This window comes from Hippopotamus amphibius, chromosome 5 (genome assembly GCF_030028045.1).
Source record: "Hippopotamus amphibius kiboko isolate mHipAmp2 chromosome 5, mHipAmp2.hap2, whole genome shotgun sequence".
Taxonomy (NCBI): Eukaryota; Metazoa; Chordata; class Mammalia; order Artiodactyla; family Hippopotamidae; genus Hippopotamus; species Hippopotamus amphibius.
This window is the reverse complement of record NC_080190.1, coordinates 33157949-33175516: the sequence shown is the minus strand read 5'-3', so window position 1 is coordinate 33175516 and position 17568 is coordinate 33157949. Positions and strand designations below refer to the sequence as shown.

At 41.6% G+C, this 17568-nt stretch overlaps 1 protein-coding gene across 2 annotated transcripts in view; it reads right to left on the bottom strand.

Annotated features, from left to right (window-relative positions):
* The window catches only part of BLNK (B cell linker), a 71198-nt gene that overhangs the window by 41333 nt on the left and 12297 nt on the right, over positions 1-17568 (bottom strand). For both annotated transcript variants that reach the window (XM_057734265.1, XM_057734266.1), the window contains exons 2-3: positions 5564-5629; positions 1925-1974 (exon numbers count right to left, since the gene is read on the bottom strand). In XM_057734265.1, coding sequence (XP_057590248.1) covers positions 1925-1974; positions 5564-5629 — 116 coding nt within the window. The remainder of the gene's footprint in view (positions 1-1924; positions 1975-5563; positions 5630-17568) is intronic.

Below are 17568 nucleotides of genomic sequence, written 5' to 3'. Positions count from 1 at the left end.
CAGGGAAACTGTGGGGAGACGTGCGGCAGGATGCAGGAAGAAAAGAAGGAAGGGGATGGTCTAGTTGCGGTGGTGGGACAGACACAGGGAGGGAACAGAAAGCAGAACTATAGAAGCTGCGGGGGAGGCAGCGAGCTGACAGTCCCACTGGGTAGGAGAAAGGGATGTGACTTAGTGTGGGGAGCTGAGGCCACTGGGAGAGCTGATTTGCATCTAAAAACTTAACATCTTAGAAATGCCCTTTATCTGTGTGTTCACGCATCCTTCACAGGACCCTGGGAAAGGGGGTGGGTGTGCAGAAATGGGGGACTCGGTCCTGGCTTAGTCATCAGCTGGCTGTATGTCCTGGGGCAGTCACTGTGCCTCTCTGGTCTCCGGTTACCCCCAACAGGAGAAGCTTAGATTGGGTGATCTTTCAGGACTTTCTAGGTTTTAAAATATCTTTGAGTCCAAGCTTCGTTCTTCTATTCTTAGTTCCGTGAGGCAGCACTGATGCTGAATACAGCTCTCCCATGCTCAGCTTTGCTGGTACCACCAGTTAGAGAGTAACCAGGGAGACAAAAAAATCAAATGAATGCTGGCTTCACGACGGACATCAGGACGGGGCAAAAGCAGGTTCTGTTTCACGCTTTTGTAGACAGAGGGTTGCTATGCATAGCCTGTGCTTCTGTGGTGGGCATTTACCCCATCTAAGCATCTGTCCTAACGTCTCCTCCCTGTATCACTGCTCTGATCTCCTCCCCGTAGGTTATCAGTGGTGGGAGAGAAGGTGGACCTCCTGGGAACATGACAACAGCCCTTGGATGTCAGGGCCCTAAGATACAAGGAGAGAGGCCTTGCTCAGTTCTGACCTCTCAGTGATTTGCAGGGTGACCAGTGGAGCTTCCGCAATGACCCCAGAAGACTCTGGGGGCACCACAACTCATCTCCCCTCCCCACCCTCCCTCTCCAGCCAGACCTCAGACTCAAAGATACAGGTGGTTGTTCAACTCTGAAAGTTCAAGAGGCAGGTATTAATGTCAGAGGCTCTGGGGCTTTCAGAATAATAAATAAGAAATGCCCCAGAAAAGTATAACCAGCCCAGCTTGGCTCAAAGGGAGGAACAATGGAATGGAAGCCTGAGGTGGGTCTTCATCAAGGTATGTAGCCCTGTGGTTTTCACTGAGGGCTGTATAGATCTGTCCGCATCCAGGACATCTTTGTATTTAAGCCAGGAGAAAGAGATTTTAGACCTATCCTCCCAATGCATCTCTTCTAAAAGAGGAAAGTGTGGTGGATAATTTACTTAGTTTACTACTGCCATAAATGCTAACAATCTCAAGACTAACTCCTCTCCCCTGACAAAGTTCATCCTAGTTGCAATGAGGCTGCAAGGCTAAAACGTGGACAGGAGTGAGTAACGATGTGCCATCAATAACTTATTCCACCCCCCCAACCTCACTGACCCTCAAGTGTCTATGTTAACAATTCTTTATCTAGCAAGCCTTCCATTCGTCGCTTCCTCCACAGTCTCCACCTCAGATTAGATTAGATACTGTTGCTGTGTATATCCAAAGAACTTTGTGCTTCCCCGTCACACTAAATTGTAGTTGCTTTTAATATCATCTATCTTCTCTTCTAGACTACAAATTCTGTGAGTATGGAGACCATATGTATCTTATTTTCACTGTATTTTTACCTAAGACCCTGTATGTGCCTGGCATATGGAAGTTGCTTAATACGTATTTGATAAATAGATGAGTGGATGGATGGATGGAAGGACTACTACGTCCCCGCTATAGTCAGATGCCTAATAGACTTGGTATTCTTAAAATTATAATGGGCTCCTTTTGTTCTCAAATGAGTAGAACAGTGGTCCCTTTTCAAGAAGTAACTGTGAACATTAGATTAGTCAAGAGTCCAAGTATTTCAGAAATACTCTTACCTGAGGCATAGTCCCTTCGAGGAACACTTGGAGGTGCTTTGACTTTCAACCTGTAGATAACAAATTAGACAAATGATCAGTGAGTAGGACAACTGTTGTCAAGGCCCATGACATAAGCATGTTTAGAGATAATGGATAGATAACTAATAGAATAATGGCTTCTTTTGGACTCATCACATTAAAAGACTAAACATACGGTAAACACAGCGAAGCCATTTGTCAGCGGTTTCCCATCTCTTCCCATCTCCCCAGTGCAGAGCACAGATGTGACTTGGCAAGTGTGAAGTCGGGAGGTGGAAGGACTCCGAGAAGACAGAACTAGTAAGTGCTGAGCTCACAGATTCAAGCATAGTAAATGTTGATTGGTTGATAGGAAGGTAAGAGAAGATGAACTTTATTTTAGTAAATAACTTAATAAACACTTTAAATAATAGGAAAAAATTAGCTATAATCAACTAAAATGCTGAACTCAAACGTTGTAAGTTGGAATGAAATTATTTTTGCACTATTGAAAAAAAAAGCCAAATAAGTGAGCAGTGAGTGTCTCCAGGTTGGGGACTGTGATATTTAGATGCAAAGTGGAACTGTTTCACACGCTCTCAAAACTACTAACTTTATGCACGTGTAAAATATTCTGAATATTCACAATGCTTCCCCACTCACTAAAAGGAGAAAGCCAGAATTAGATTTCAAAAATGTATCCCGGTTTTTAGGCTTTTTACAAGCACTGACAACACTTTCCCTTTCATTATTTGAAATGTGAAGGTTTATAGTAAATTATTATTTTTAATGATAGTTACCCACTTTAAGAATGATTTGCCTAGTGAAATTTAAAATATATATAAATAAAACCTATATAATATCTAGTAGCCTTCATTTACTAAAATATCACATCTCTTTATATAAGCAGTGTATAAGGTAATTATTACATGCAAAACATATTTCATTTTTGGGGAAAAAAAGTGCTACAGAAAATCATGTTTGATTACAAGAAACAAGCCTTATAAACCAGAACTGTAATGTTGCAAAAATAACAATGTGTATATTTGCCTAGAAATTCTGCTTTTGTTTTCCCCAAGGCTCTCCTATCTATTATTTCATTCAATTCTCAACAAGCCAGCAGGGCATGTTGGGAAGACATTGTCGTTAGACCTATGATGGGGTCCAGAGAGAAAGATTGTCCAAGTGGTTGAAAGGAAGAGAAACAAAAACAAAACTGTATCTGGTGCCAGGTCTGTTCATGGCACCATATACAGTAAGATTTCAGTAAGATTCAGCAAGATATCAAAAAAACACAAACCAACTATTACTTCTTATTGCCATCATTTCAAAAAAGAAAAGAAAGGGTATTTTAATGCCCCCAAATGTGTAAAGGTCATCATCTCGGAATAAAGGACAGATTCAAGAGAGGACCGTTGGTCACTGACCACTGACCAGGAATAAGAGGTGTGGTTTGGGCCTTGCTGAGCAGCCAGCAGCTGCATGCCAACCCTCAACACTTCAAGGTCCTTATTTTCTCATTCAGCCGTGAACCAGTGACAACTCTGTCATGCTCTTGTGTTAGGAAACCAGTGTGCTCAACTGTGCTTCCTCCTTTCAAGGTGGCACCTGTTGCTTGGCTACAAGTGAGAGCTTAACTTCAGGGCACTTAGACCCAATGGGTCATTGACTTCACCCAGGGTAGTGACTGTGGCAGTCATATTTTCCAAGCTGAGAAGAAAACATGGTTTGTCATGTAGAAGTGCATTTGGGGATTATGGGCAGAATGAAACTGAAATTATCTGGAGAGATTCGAGCTGCGTGGCTTCTGTGAGTATGACTGGCCATGGACTAAAGAGACATTTTATACAAAGACTTCATATTATTGAGAGAATTGGTATATTGCAAAATTGGCAACTGTGGGATAATTAATCTAGAATTGCCAGTAATTAAAACAATGACTAGCAGGGTTCTCTCATTTCAGTGAGATTCTATATATATCAGAAATAAGAAATGAAAATAATCACACAACTCTCCCAGTCATAGGCCAGAACATGAAGATTAATTCTTCTCCTGTATAAGACGACCACTGCGCACAAGCAGACGGCCATTTTAACGATTTTATGATGATCAGTTGTACATATTGAAACTCGTTTACATTTTATAGCCTAAAAACACCACGAAAAGTTGATTTCTTACTCTTAAGTTTAGCAAAGACCAAATAAATAAATAAATAAATAAATAAATAAAATAAAAAGAAGATACACAAGGCACAAGGAAATGAAGCTTTATCCACTATTGGTGGTACAAAATTCTTGGACAGCAATTTGATTATATCAATCAACATCTCAAGGGCATAAATCCTTCTACCCAGAAACTAGAAATTTCAATTCAGGAATTTAGCTTTCTGGTATACTCAAAGTCTGCAAAGGGTATTTATTGAAGTGTTATTTGTGACAGGTAAACTAAAAGAAATGGCCACAAAATTTTGATAGATATTATCAAATTGGCCTCTAAAATGTATGTTTAAACTCCTACTCCCACTTTAAAAACTGTCCACTAATATACAGCTGGTTAAATGAATGATAATGTATTTATAGCTGATTATTAATTATCTGTTTAAAAGGTATATGGTTATTTTTACATACTAACAAAGAAAGATGTCCATGATATAGCATTAATTAAAACCAGCAAAGCAAGTTAGTAGAATGTGTATGTAGTATAATGCCACTCATGATGGAAATATATACATGTACAGGTATGGACTATATCTATGTCAATGTGTGTATGTGTGTGTGTAAACATACACGTATCGATATATACCAAATTCACTCATGCTGTGTCCATTTCCCAGGACTGGGTTAGGGTAGTGATAAGAGAAAGAGAGATTTTGACTTTGTACAATTCTGAACTCTTTGATTTTTTTTTCCTGGTGAATCTATTACTTTCATAAAAACAAAAACAAAAATTCATTAAACAAAAACTTAACAGAATACCATTTCCCCTTTCCTCTTGACTTAAATTTTGAGTGGCAAATGCAGGTATGTACAATGTACAATTTCTATTCTCTAAAAACAAAAAAAACCCCAAAATCTGAGGGAGGGGTGTGTGTGTGTGTGTGTGTAGGAAGATTTGAAATTCTAACTTTCCCTCTCCAAGTGCCAACTGAAAGCACCATTTTAAGGCCATAATTTAAAAAATCAGAAATCTAAATATGGAAAACAGTTATGGCATCCTAAAGAAGTCAGGCTGTGTTCTTGCAACTTCTTTTCTGGATTTCTCCAAGGGTCTCCTAGTTGCCCTTAGCTAAGTGGTCAGAGAAACTGATTATCCTGCTTCTATAAACGTTTCTTTTAATATTTGCCAGGCACCTTGAATGGAATAGCTCAGCTTTCCAGCAGTGAGAGAGAAAAGCAAAGTGCGTAAATACCACCCACTCATTCACTGTGTTTCCTGAATGTGGGTCTGAGCACCATGACTCCAGCCATGAGTAAGAAAGGGTCACATGCTAGAGAGGTTGCAACTCCTCACTCAGGTCATAGGGAACTTTGTTTTCTCCCACTTAGCACAGACTGACATAAAATGTTATTTACATAAATAAGTGCTCACATAGTGCTATGGCTATGTAAGCACTTGCTTAGTGCTTACTTTCTAACTTACTTTTTGATCTTGTTCATTATTCCACCTTCATTGTTCTTGATATCATGGACCATTTTTTGAAGCTGCCTGTAAGAAATGAAATTAAACATAAAACATTAATCACTAGGTTGTTTTTTTAAAAAGTCTTCTATCCTTCTTGAGTACAAAAAAAGAAAAAAAAAGAAAAACCCCTACAAAATAAATAGCATGAATTATATTGTATTTAATTAAGTTGACCATTTGCTCAGAGTAGAGGGAAGATGTGACTGATTCTATAAGGAGTGTGGTCATTGGGCCATGCCCCAACCCGTTGAAGTCTGGGTCAGTCTCAGTCTGTAAGACGAATTCTGATTCCCAGGTATGTCTGTTCTGAGGAGACATGAGCTCTCATAAGCCTCACTGTTCATCACTTGTCCACAGAGCATCAACATTGCAAGGATGGAGCTACCTTGAAGGACACAGTATAGACAGAAATTGGGCTCAAAAGATTTTTTTTCTTTTTTTGTTAACTTTACTAAGTAGAATCTGGAAAATTTGTCACTTAAAAGTTGCACACACACAGAAGCCATAAAGAAAATGATGAATGAATCTGATTGCATAGATAGTTGAAACTTTGTAGAACAAAAAGCGGTATGCACAAAATCGAAAGATAAATGACATGCTGGAAGACATATTTGCAACACATAATAACAATAAAAACTACATGTTTTGATTAACAAAGAAATCTTACAACTCAGTAAAAAATAGTTTAACAATTTGATAGGAAAATGAGAAAAAGATGTGAACACAGAGCTGACAGGAAAAAAATACTAGTGGCCAACAGACCAATGGAAAGTGATTTCACATCACTTATATTTAAAGAAATCTAAATGGAAACAATAAGATATCATGTTCTGCCTGTCAGACTGGCAAACTGAGTAGCATAATAATCCCCAGGGTTGGCAAGTATATGAGAATATAGATATTCTTGGGAATATAAATTATTACAATCAACATCTGTCAAAATGTAAAACCGCCATGTCTTTTGCCCTGGGAATTCCACTGCTAGGAATTTACCTTATGAACATAGTCACAAACAATACAAACAGTATGCATATCAGCATGTTTATTCCAGAATCATGTGTAATAACCCTAAATCCTTCCTGCCTCTCCCACTAAAAACACCTGGAAACAACTAAATGCCCATTTATCAGTAAAAGGGAACTAGTTAAATACACATTGATAAAGCCATAAGTGGAATACCACAGACCTTAAAAAAATACATCTATATTGCTGATATGTCAAAATACTTGAGATATTATTAAGTTAAATGAAAATGGAGGATGAGGAGAAAGAAGAGAAAGAAGGAAAATTCAGAAAATGCATATATGCTTTTTTTTGTTTTTTGCTGTGCACAGGCTTTCTTTTTAGTTGCCGTGAGTGGGGGCTACTCTTCATTGTGGTGCTTGGGCTCCTCATTGCCGTGGCTTCTCCTGTTGTGGAGCATGGGCTCTAGGCACGTGGCCTTCAGTAGTTGCAGCACATGGGCTCAATAGTTGTGGAGCATGGGCTTAGTTGCTCTGCGGCATGTGGGATCTTCCGGGAGCAGGGATCGAACCCATGTCCCCTGCATTGGCAGGCGGATTCTCAACCACTGCGCCACCTAGGAAGCCCCGCATATATGCTTTTTGTGGGAAAAAAAAACACATATGTACACGTGTGCTGGCATGTGCACGACTTTTTTAGAATGGTAAGCAAGAAGGTGTGAAGTGGTTGTTTTCAAAGCCAATTGTAATTAGGAAAATTTACAAATTAGGAAAAGGGTCAGAGTATAGGACGATGTTTTGTTTTCTTCATAATGATTTCCTAACTTAAACTATCTCTAAATAAAATTTCACATGGGGGGCTTCCCTGGTGGTGCAGTGGTTAAGAATCCACCTGCCAATTCAGCGGACATGGGTGCGAGCCCTGATCTGGGAGGATCCCAGTGCTGTGGAGCAACTAAGCCTGTGCAGCACAACTACTGAGCCTGCGCTCTAGAGCCCGTGAGCCACAACTATTGAGCCCACGTGCCACAACTACTGAAGCCTGCACGCCTAGAGCCCACAACAAGAGAAGCCACCGCAATGAGAAGCCCGCACAGCCACAACAAAGAGTAGCTCCCTGCTCACCGCAACTAGAGAAAGCCCGCATGCAGCAATGAAGACCCAAAGCAGCCAATAAATAAAATAAAATAAAATAAAATAAAAATTTCACATGGTTCTGCCTTGAAAGAGTAACATATTTGAATTTACCTTTCAGGCAAGCCTTTCCTTTGTTCTGAGAAAACTATTTCATTGGGCCCTTTAGTTAATGAAATGTAAAGCTTGCATACAGCCATTGTTCTAGGAGAAAATGAATTTTTTTCCAATGAAAATGCAGATTTCTCTCACTTTGGGAGCTAAGCCCTCTACTAGCTATGAAGAGTAGGGCACAATTAAGCTTAGCATAGGTCTAGGAAAGCCTGTTGATGGGAATTGGAATCTGGGAGAAATATTCCCTTGGGCTATGTATGGATTTATGATGCTTATGCTGCAGAGCTTTCCGGTGTAGGGTTAGAGCAGTTGAGGGGATGAGAGGACAGCTTGTCAGAGGAACTCCGCCTGGCCTGTTGGCGTCCTCCATTAAGTGTTAATTTCTGGCTAACTCTTCTCTGCTGATGTCCTGCTGTAGTTGTTTCCTGAGGGCCCTCAGGCATCAAGGAGGTGGTGGGAGATTTACTGCGAAGGGGATAAACATTCCTACTCTCAACCATCTTGGGGAAAGGGAGACTGTCAAACAAGAAATGGGAACTTAGACTGGGGATTTGGGGGAGCTCTTTTCCCTTCTAGGTCTAACAACTATTAGGACCTGGAGACCTGAAGAGCATAGACAAACCTGAGGGGTTTTCAATGGTGGGGAGCTGGAGGGGTGGGGAGATGGCACTGAACCTGAGACTGGGTCTGGGCTTCCGCCCTGAGAAGAGCCTTCCACAGTGCCATCGGTAGCCATTTTCAAGGAGATGATTCTCTTTATCGTCCCTGGATCTTCAGTAGTATCCTGTCAGGAGCTGCAGCCCAGCCTTGTTGGGCTGTGGGCAAGAGTGTGCTCCCCTGGCATGGAGGGGTGGAGTATAAAGCGGGGCAGGCTGGAGGGTGCGTTGAAAGATAATACAGATTTCTTCTAGGACATCCTTAAGGCTGCATCTTGGGGAATTATCTACATAACTGGGGGACCCACTGAGGGGCCCAAGTTCAGATGTGGTAAGGTCAGTGCCAAGTCATAATTTGGGTAACAAAGGAAATGAGACCACATCTTATATTGCCAGTTAAGGGAGGCTAGGCATGTTGAATCCATACGTGTGAGAGCTCAGCAAAGCGCCAGGCTCAGCAGCAGAGAGAAAAGGGTGAATGAGAAAGAGGAGGACCGCCTGGCTCAACAGAGGCACACAGAGGTGTCCTTCAAGCTGGACCCTTGAGTTGCCTCAGAACCAAACAGTATTCTAGAATTTGTTCATGTACATCCTATGCAAACTCCTTTCTCAATCTCCTGATGAACCACAGAGAATCTGTGAGATAGAGGAATGAGGGAAAATGAAAAATAGGAGGTCTGTGAGTACAGAGGAAGTGAGATTGAGAGATTGAAATGGATTGATTGGGAAGAAATTGAATAATTTCAAGAGGAGAGCAGAGGGTACCTCTGGTTGTAAGCTGACTGTAACTGAGTGGAATGTCTTTAGCCTAAGTTAATGCCTAATCAGACTGAAGGGCAAAATGAGCCAGTGAAGGATCCTATCAGAGGTTTGTCAAGAGTGGGACACAGGAGGAGACCATGTGAAGACACAGGGAGAAGATAACCACCTACAAGCCAATGGGAGAGGCCTCAGAGGAAACCAACCCTGCCAATGCCTTGATCTCAGACTTGAAGCCTCCAGCATTGATCTTAGTTCCACAACCAGGGATCAAACCCACACCCCCTGCAGTGGAAGCAAGGAGTGTTAGCCACTGGACTGTCAGGAGTCAGGGTGCATCTTTGTTTTGGGAACACTTTAGCCTTGTGGAAGAATCTGGACTTAATGCAGGAAGCTCAGGTCAGACCCCTGGCTTGCAGAAGGCCCCAGGTAGCAAGACTCTTGCTGACTGATTGAGAAATGTTTACTAAGATGCACCCACACCCCATACCATTACGTTCACCACCATGACGAATGAGCAACTGGCGTCACTTGCAACTCCTACTTCTAATGAAGCTACTGTATCAAAGTATCAGGAAAGCACCTGGATATCCATTCTTGTCTATATCCGTGGCTCCTTTCATTGAATATCCGAAGCTTGGTGGCATGCTCCGAGCAGCCCACTTCCCTTCAAGGATCTGAGAAGCCACACTTGAAACAATCATTTCTAATTCAAATCTTCCTTCAGCTCTTTTAAGAAACTGCATTCCTTGGAGATATTGCGGGTTTGGTTCCAGACCACCGCAACAAATCAAATAGCCTAATAAAGTTGGAAGAAGAGGTGATGTGGAATCCCTTATTGGAAGCAGACTCAGTCCAAGTTTCTGAATCACCAAGAACAGCCAAATGACCCACACAAGATGATAACATGGGCAAGAAATCATCCTTTTTTAAAAATAAAGGCATTTCCCCTTACATTAATGAAGAAGGAAAAATACAGTATGACAGTGAAACAGCTGGTGCTTGGAGGGATTCACTTCTATTCACTGCCCCTTGAGACCATCAGCATCACGATAAACTCAGAAGTTCAGCATAAGCTATCTGAGCATGAGCTCTCTGCTAAATGAAGATAAACCTTCTGGAAAATGTGTTTGAAAAGACACTGTCGAACATTCAACTTGCTGGAGAATTACAGGAGATGCTTATTTTTAAGACAAAGCTACCTTATCAACCTAAAGCTACACTTTGTTTCTTTTTTTCATGTGGAAAGAACATCCTTGGGAACAACAAGGTTACATCATCTTTTTTGAAAAGGCCCAAGGCAAGAAGAATGCCAAAACATTAGAGAAGCAAAACAGTAAACTTCTATTTGGAAGTTAAAAAAAAAAAAAAAAGAGTGGGACACAGGCAGAGTAATAGGGAACTATAGGCTGATCTGCATAAGTGACTTTGCTATAGGCATAGACAAACAGATGTAAATCATTGCAAAAAAGTTTGATGCAACTTTGTCATTTGTTCAACTTGGTAGTTGATGTTTCTTGGCAGTTCTTAATTACTTTTTAATTATAGGTTATTAAAACAATTATAATCTATAACTATAGTAAATTGTTGAATTAATTCATAAACTACACGTTTTGTGGTTAAAAATTTTCTCCTCCTTTTGCATCTCATTCACACAATTCCTGACGTCCCCAGACTGCTGTTACAGCTGCCAAACTTAGGTTACTCAGTACAAATCAATGTGCCCCAAACCAAGAAGATGTAATAATGCTCTCAGCTTGTTTTATCAACTCTTCACACACTGTGTGGTGCACAGCTTTTGCTGCCCTCTGGGATCTTCTGCTTCATTTTGGAGCACTTTTTCCCTCTACTACAACTTGAAGGATATGCAATAGCAAAGAAATGTGCAACTGGACTATTTCAGGAGAGGATGTTCTTGAACTAAACATCAGTTGTTTCGCTGTAAGTTGTGTGGGGGTGAAAATAGGTAAGGTATAAAATAGCTGCACTTTGATTATCCCTTTCAGAGATATCCTTCCATGGTTGGGAGAAGGATCACAATTTTCTAATTTTTTAAAGTTGTGCATAGACAGCCATGTGTCCATAACAAAATAAAACAAAGCTTATCTAATACATGTTTTAAAACAATATTAATATGTAATTTTTAAGTAGTATGGCATTTAGGCATTTAAAAATGGTAAGCAGGTAATATAAATAATTATAATTATTATTCCTTGTATAAACCAAGTTGAATTTTACATTCTCTCCTTTGCCATTGTTTTAAAATTTTTTTCAAGCTTTTGAGTTAATATCAACAAACTTAGTTATTTAACAACACATGGTAGTACTGTGGCCCTGGCTGAGCCTGGATCTCAACAAATTTAGATGACACAATGTCCTGAGAAAGCAAAAATCATCATTTGAAAGTTACCAGCAGTTTTTTGCCTTCAGGGAAGTGGCTTACTTTAGAATCTGATAGACCAGTGGTTCTCACACTAAACCGCACCAGAGTCACCTGGAGGCCCTTTGAATCCCAGAGTTTCACTCTATCCCCAGAGTTTCTGATTGGGTAGATCTGTGGTAGGGCTGGAGAAGTTCCCAGGTGGTACTGACTCTACTAGTCAGGAGCCCACCCTTTGAGCTTATCTGTGATGGGTCATACCTCTTCCCACTGTGGCCCTTTGAGTTGTGCCAAGTAAAGTGAATACCTGCTTGGGGAAAGTGAAAACCCTCATTAACCCAAGTGCAAAGTTTCAGACAGGGAAGCTAAGTGGTCAGTTTGGTAACCCAATTTGGACGTGTGCTTTACTAGACTGTCACTTCTTTATGGGACTTGATTTTTCTCTGTGTGAATTCAGACTACCTTGTGTCTGTTTATTTTTATTTCTCTTATAGTCACACACTTTCTTCTTGAGCCACAGTTTGTAATAGCTGCAGCGTGGAGATGCAGGGGCTACAGGAACGATGTGCCCCTCGCATTGTGCAGTAATCCAGAAGCAACTGCACCTGCTCCGAGCAGAGCACCATGGCTGGGATTTGCCATTCCCTTTACGGTGCTCTAACATGGAATAGCACAGAATGTGGTGGTGTTGGGGCTAAGACACGACCATAGCCCTGTCTGTGGGGGATTGGCTGCCTTGCTGTCACTCATCCTGCAGACTCCACTTCAGAAACTGGAAGGGAGGAAAATGAGGATGTGGTAGGCGGGTCTTGGGCTCTGGTACTGGAATGTTTCCTGTCTTCCTGGGGCCTCCTGGTTGCTGTTCCCTGGACTACAGTTTGAGTTGACCCCTAGAAGCATTCAATCTCACAGTGCAGAGGTGAGCTGGCACCTGCAGTGCTCTCTGGCTGGGAGCAAAGCAGGGAGAACCTGAGGAAGAGTCCAGGATATTAAGCGAAGCCTTGACTAGTAGCAAATATAAATCATTCTTTGTATTCTACTTCCCTTCTGTTATTCCTCAAACTTCAGTAAAGTCTTATTATGCGTTCATAACTCTGTTAGGACTGTGGGGAAATAAGGGACGGGTCTGTGGCCAGAGGTGGAAGGAACCTAAGAAATCCAGACAGAACCTAGAGGATGCCATCTGCACCAGAATGGATCCTAGGAGACTGGTGAGCAGATCTGGAGACAAGCGAGAGCCAGCGTGGAGATGGGGGAGGTGCAAGCCCCCCCGGGACTCCCCGAATCCCGGGGGCAGGAAGTCCATAACAGTGGGATAGGGCTACTATAATTTGAGTGGCAAAAGATAACCTTTTTTTTTTAATCTCTTCTCTTTTGCACTCACAGGTAAGTAGTGGTTAGCTGCATAGGATGTGCAGTTCTTAATTTCTGATGACTTCTGATTAAAAATATAATAAATGCTAAGTAAAAGAACTGAATCTGAAAAGATTACATACTGTATAATTTCACCTGGAATCTGGAAAAGGCAAAACCACAGAGATAGAAAAAAGATCAGTGGTTGTCAGGAGTTCAGGAGGACGGGAGGAAGGATGAATAGGTGGGACATGGAATTTTTAAGGCAGTGAAACAATTTTGTATGATACTGTAATGGCGGCTGTATGCAATGGATGTTCCTTGTAGATGAACTTGGGTAGATTTCCTCCAGGCCAGAAGGTACTCCAGAATTGGGTTTTATTATTGTTGTTGTTGCTGCTGCTGTGTTTTTTTGTTTCTTTTTGTTTGTTTCTTTTTCTTTTTTTTTTGGTAGTGTCAGGGAGGGTTGACTGAGAACGCTTCCCAACCTGGTGTGGCTGATTGGCGTGGAAGGATGGATTGGTGGGATACAGAGCTCTGCTAGGGTTGGGAAGAGGCACTGGAAAGTCAGCTGCATGTGGCCAGATCATCAAAGAGTAGCCCCAAAAAAGTCATATTTCACTAAATACCTTTCTAATAATTTTTTACTAAATACAGGAGATGATTTAAAAGATGGTATCATCTGCAGGAACTGTTTTTTGTTTTTTAAGTTTAGTAGAGGAAAAATCAGAAAACATCTTGTTTTCCTTTTAGTTCCTTGGTGCACTCACAGAGGACCATGAAAAGGCAGGTTTTAGCATATTTTTTTTCACTATGTTTTTCCAGAAAAGGTGGAATGTAAAGCAATGTTAATCTGAGAAAATCCCTATTTAATCTGGATTTAGGAATGGATTAAAGAGGGTTTCATATTCAAGCAACTCTTCACAAACAAAAAGAGCAGGCAAATCCTTTCTCCTTCTCCATCCCCACAACTGAACCTCGAGCCAATTCTGGAGTTTCATCCTTTCAGCATGCACAGGGCTGGTCCTTCTCCTGCAGCCAAGCTCCAAGTCTACAGCTCCCCCTTCGCACCGGGAAAAAGCTGCCTCTGGCCATGTACATATCCAATCCATGCTCTGAAGGTTTGTCAGGGCCTATTCAGCTCACGTTTCTAAAACCCAGCTTTCACCAGGCCACTCCCTCCTCAAGGGCCTGCAGCCGCTCCCCAGTGTCTACTGAATCAAAGCCTGGTTTTTTGTTACTCTTGGCCAAGAGTTATTCATTCTCACTCTGAGTTTCCAGAACTGCCCGGGTGACTGCCTGTGAATTATCTACACCTACTTGGTTGGGTATCCTTAGGACATTTATCTGTGCTCTCCTCACAACTGGCCTGGTATCTCCAACTTATATGTTTCTTAGATCAATTTGGAGTAGAAATTGGTATATATGGAGTCAAAGAAAACATCCAGTGGTCTCAACTACTTTGCACTATGCATGGATTTTTAAAAATGTAATAATCATCACTAGGTCTGCTGATTCTTTTAACTGACTTCCTCCTTTTTCAGGAGTTTAAATGATCTCATATTATTGACTCTGGATTTCTTTTTTAAGGTGCTATTAATCATTTTTATAGTATATTTTATTTTTGTTATTAAAATTTAATGAATAATTAAGTAATCTGGTGTTCTTGGATCTTCAGGCTTGAAATTTCCAAGCTTATTTTTTTTTAACTTCTCTCTCTGACTATTCATCTCCTATCAGCACTTATGTTAGTTCATCTTTAGGTGAATCTTACCTGTCTCTGTACCCTCCTGTTCACACCTTCAGCTATAGCTATTGTGATCTCTTGGATGATGGATGCCAGTGGCCCCTCCATCTTTTTTTAACTTTTTATTTTATATTGGAGTATAGTTGATTAACAATGTTGTACTAGTTTCAGGTGTACAGCAAAGCAACTCAGTTATACATACACATGTATCTATTCCCTTTCAAATTCTCCTCCCATTCAGGTTGCCACATAACATTGCGTAGAGTTCCCTGTGCTATACAGTAGGTCCTTGTTGGTTACCCATCTTAAATATAGCAGTGTGTGCCTGTCAATCCCAAACCCCCTAACTAGCCCCCCCTCACCCTCCCCCGCCCCGCAACCACAAGTTTGCTCTCCAAGTCTGTGAATCCGTTTGTTTTGTAAATAAGTTCACTTGTATCATTTTTCTTTAGATTCCGCATATAAGCCATATCATACAATCTCTCTCTCTCTGTGTCCAACTTATTTCACTCAGTATGACAATCTCTAGGTCCATCCATGTTGCTGCAAATGGCATTATTTCATTCTTTTTAATGGTTGACTAATATTCCACTGTATATATGTATCACATCTTTATCCATTCCTCTGTGGTCCCCCATCTTGTCTCCCTACCTTCAGTCTCTCCCCTTTCCCAAATTCATTTTCTTGAGTTGTCATTTTATTCCATCACTGCACTTGTGAATCGTCATTGGTGTCTCCCTGTTTCTTGCAGGATAAGGTACAAACTCATTAGGTTGGCACTAAAAAGCTTTCAAAATCTGGATACAACCAAACATTTCAGACATAACTAACCCACTGTTATGAACCCACAATTGTTCCTGCTCCATCCCACCAGCCCATGGCCCAGCTCAAGTTATCCCTTCCCCTTTCCAGATCATTTCTTGGCCACAGGAAGGGTGGCCACTTAGGGAAAGGGTGCTGGATTGAGAGTCCACAGATGCAGCTTCTACTCTAATCTTTGCAGCTTCCTGGCTGTGCGAATCTGAGCAATTCTTGTCAGCACTTAATGCTTCATTTTCTCCTATAAAATGAGAAGGCTAGATCACACAGACATTCAGGTCTTTTGCAGCTCTAAATTTTGTTTCTATATATCCTGAATTCATAGCACTCAGGCAGTGCTTAGTCATTTAATCTCCAGTGCTAATAGCAATTTTTGAACTATGATTTGGTTCATATAATATCTTTTGTATTTCATATCTTAAACTGTTTTTTTTTGTCCTAAACTGAACGTAGTTTTGTTCAGTTCATGAAAGTAATACAAGCTAATTTTAGAAAACATTCATGTGATACAAACAGATAACAAGTGAAAGCTAATCATAATTCTTTGCTGGGAACAGGGAAGATCAGAGAGCTGTAAGAACCCTAAGGAGGCAGTGACTGCTTTGAGGTTTTAAGATGAAATGACCTGGGAGTTGGATCTTGATGGGAAAATAGAAATTCACCAGGTAAAAGAGTGAGGAACATCAGCTAGGTAGTGGGAACAGCAACTGCAAAGGCTCAGAGGAAATTGTCTGAGCTGCTCGGGGTCTAGTGAGAAGCTGAGAGTGCCAGGAATTGGGGGTATGGGGGGGGAAGGTGTGGTCAAAGCTGAGGCTGGGTTGAGGGGAGACAGGGAGTCAAGGACCTTGTTAGGTAGGCCAAGGAGATGGGGTTTATAGGCAACAGGAAACCCTTGGAAACCTTTACTCAGAGGGGTGTCATGATTAGGGTGGAAGAATTGAGGAGGGCCTGGGCACGGGGACACTGGTGGCTCAGAGACCAGTAGGAAGGCAACTCTGCTGGGCCCCAGCCCAAGCCCACAGCAGTGGGATCCCCAAAATAGTGGGGTAACACTAGGAATGCCCTTCAGGGCCTCAGCTGGGCAGAAGAAAGACTTGACAGCCACAAGGCCCGCAGTTCTCACAGAGGACTTTGCTGGAACACACTGCCGTGTCAGCAGCCCTGGTCCTCTCTCCACGTATGTCAATATTTTGTTCATCGTAGAATTTCTGGCATTCATTCTGATTTTTGAAATATTACGTGAAAATATTATTCATCTTGATTTCCTGACTCGGGGGGGCCTCCCCCTTAAAGTTTAATATTATTATTTGTTTTATGTAAGACGTATATTTGTCTTATTTATTCCACAAATATTCAGTGAGTGCAGACTGAGCAGGGCATGTGTAGATCCAGAGCTTCCCTGAACACAAGCCCTGCCTCTCATAATGCAGGAGGAAGTTCCCTTCTGCCACCGCATCACAGGACGGAAGCCGCTGACCCATGTCAGACCAGAGGACAGAGAGAGACCAATGGGTGGTGGGGGGAGAGGGGGATTCTCTGATTCATACAAAGTATCTTCCTTTTGGATAATTCCTGTCTCAAAACTGAAGTCTCTGGATACTGACCATCATTTTGAAACAGAACGCCACTCTTTAGTGACTATTCTGTGTTTTGTATGCAGCAGACCTCATCCGATCACCAGTTTCCCTCCTCCGTCCTTTCCATAGGGTTTTCTAGTCCCAGCCCAGCTTCCTCATGCTCCATTTCCCCCAGGCCAGGCTTCTATGGCATCATTGGTGTTATATTTAGATTTGCAAATTCAGCAACCGAAGCTGCTTCCTTCTGGAGAGCGAGTCCCGGTGGAGGCGGCATAGAAGTTTTGGCAAATCCTTTCCATCCTATGATAACCCAAGTTCCCAAGTACAAGGTAGCTCCCCCAGCCCTATTCATAGACACAGATACAGGGCCCAGGAGATCACCGTGCTGGTCTCAGCCCACACAGCTCTGAAATCCCAACTCCTAGTTTTGCTTGTCATCTAGGTAATCACAGAAGTTTGGTG